We start from the raw sequence: 2,407 nt of genomic DNA on the forward strand, positions 1-2,407 counted from the left end.
GGGGGGGGGGGGGAGAAAAGAGACAAGACCCCCAAGAAAAGATATTTCCCTCCTTTGTACACTTCCTTATTGTCCGAGAGGAAACAGGTTCACTTCTGGCTCATCTACATGCGTTTGATCTGGGCTTTAGAAGGGGAAGAAGGGGAGGGGGGGGGACTTGGAGGGGGGTGAAGGTGTTGGGGAATGAAGGATTTCAGGCGACTTCTCTCCCCGCGTCCCCACAGCAAACTTCTGTATGTTCTAGATTTGTAACCGGGTCTCTAAAGATTTTTAAAAAAATATATAATAAAAATATATTAAAAAATCCATCCAGGATTTCTCTGGCTTTTTCATGCGGTGTCTTCCCTTTTTTTTTTTTTTTCTTTATTTTTATTTTTCCCCCCCAGAAACGGATGGGAAACGCTCCCGAACCAGCTACACCCGCTACCAAACTCTGGAACTAGAGAAAGAATTTCATTTTAACAGATACCTGACCCGGCGGAGGCGCATTGAGATCGCCAACAACCTCTGCCTCAACGAGAGACAAATCAAAATCTGGTTTCAAAACCGGAGGATGAAGTGGAAGAAAGATTCCAAGTTGAAAAGCAAAGAGGCTCTTTAGGTGGGATTGCAGGAATTCTTGGGAGGGGAGGTTGGGGGGGAGTGTCCTCCTGCTTTTTTTTCTTTAAATTCTGGTGGTTGCTGTTGTTGGGGTTGTTTATTTTTATTTTTTCTGTTCCATCACTTCTGGTGGAAGCTTCCTTGAGGAAACTTTGATTTATTTTTTTTGGAGGGGTGGGAGCTGCTGGATGGACTCTGGTCCGTACCCTCCCAAATCCCTCAGACAAAGGAAATCTCTTATTAATATGCAAAAAAAAAAAAAGATAAAAAAAAGAGAAAAAAATCCACAGAAAAACACCCCCCCAACCAACCCACCCCGCTGTAGGCTTCATGCAAAAATTTAATGTATCGCTCTTTAGGTTGTTATTAAGTGTCCTAACCTGTGCGCTCTTTGGGGGGGAGGGTGTGGGGGGGTGAGAAGGGGGGAAATCAGCAAGAAAAAAAATAAACACCACCAAAAAGGCGTGGAAAAAAAAACCCAAAACCCCACCAAACTGCGCAGGGCGGCTGGGTGGTGGCCTCGCAGCTCTGGGAAAAAATGGGAATATTCGGAGGAAAAAATGACAAAAAGAGCTAGGGATTTGCTAAATGCTAAGATATATAATATTAAAAGGAGAAAGAAAAAAAAAAAAAAAAACAAGGCGAACCCAAATTTGTACATCTCTGTCTAAATTCGGTGCAGTAACTTCTCTTATTCCCCCTCCCCCCCGTTAATGATGTACTCGGTATATTTATTAATTGCCGTTTCGTCCGCGAAAGGGCGATGAAACTTCTATTTTGTCATATGGAATAAACAGTAAATAACCCAAAAAGTTGGCGCGCCGGGCGGATATTTCTGTGCTCCTTCCCCGCCTTGGAGCAGATTCCTGCTCCTCTCTTACTTTGGCCAAGTATCGACTTTAAAAATATCATTTATTGGTGAAAAAGGCAGATTTTGGTGGTGGTGGTCGGGGGGGGTGTCAAGGGATGCTTTCCTTTAGAGTCTCCTCTTTCCCCCCACCCTGGAGAAGGTTCGTGCTGCTCTTCCCATTTCCCAGAGCATGGGGAATGGGGGGGAAAAATGGGGGTTTTAATATATTTTGGTGATTAAATGGGTTTAAGGCTGGGCCTCGGGGAAGGTGAGATGCTCCTTGTCCCAACTCGGACTTTTTTATCTTTATTTTCTCTCTCTCAGGTTTTTACCTCCCAGGCTGGTGTCCTCCCCTGGCAGATGGCGTTTTAATGGGAATATCGGCTTAAAATTCCTTTCTCCCTCCCTTTTTTCCTCCTCCCCCTACCTCGCCCCCCCTCTCCTCGGTGTATAATCGGGATTAGATCATTTGCCCCCAAAATCTCGCTGCAGGTTGGGCAGCACCTGGAGGCGGGAGGGCGAGCCCAGTGCCTGACTGGAGGTGACTGGGATGGGGTTGGGCGCTGTCTGGGGGGGTGGGGGTGTGTGTGTGGTGGCTCCAGGCCCTGCTGTACATCCCCCCCTCCCTATAGGGAGCAGCCCCCGGGGGGGGGCTACGGGGGAAAGGGAGGCTGCACCACCCCGCCTTCTTGGTTTTTTAATGTATATATATTGATTTTTTTAAAAAATATGTATATATATGTTATTTTTTGGCTGTGCTAAGGTGGAGGGGGCCTAATGGGGAACACATGGGCTCTGCCCTGGGGTGGGAACGCGCCTTCCATAGGGTGTCCATACATCCCGGAGCCTGACACTTGGCTCCATATGGATTTCTCCAGCCCTACAGCCATATGGCAGAGAGGCGCGGGGCTGAGAGGGGAAAAAAAAAAAGAAAAAAGAAAAAAAAAAAGAAAAAGA

The 2,407-nt window shown here is 46.9% G+C and overlaps 1 protein-coding gene across 2 annotated transcripts in view; it reads left to right on the forward strand.

Annotated features, from left to right (window-relative positions):
• The window catches only part of HOXC5 (homeobox C5), a 3,052-nt gene extending 1,040 nt beyond the window's left edge, over window positions 1–2,012 (forward strand). The window contains exons 2-3 of one of the 2 annotated variants that reach the window (XM_014959312.1): window positions 387–601; window positions 1,775–2,012. In XM_014959312.1, the coding sequence (XP_014814798.1) occupies window positions 387–601 (215 nt within the window). In that variant the 3' untranslated portion in view covers window positions 1,775–2,012. Of the gene's footprint in view, window positions 1–386; window positions 1,041–1,774 lie in introns of those variants that run through there. The other variant, XM_014959311.1, reaches the window with a different exon arrangement.
• The last annotated feature ends 395 nt before the right edge of the window (window positions 2,013–2,407 follow it).

The sequence above is a fragment of the Calidris pugnax genome, unplaced genomic scaffold (assembly GCF_001431845.1).
Source record: "Calidris pugnax isolate Ruff unplaced genomic scaffold, ASM143184v1 scaffold324, whole genome shotgun sequence".
In the NCBI taxonomy this organism is placed as follows: Eukaryota; Metazoa; Chordata; class Aves; order Charadriiformes; family Scolopacidae; genus Calidris; species Calidris pugnax.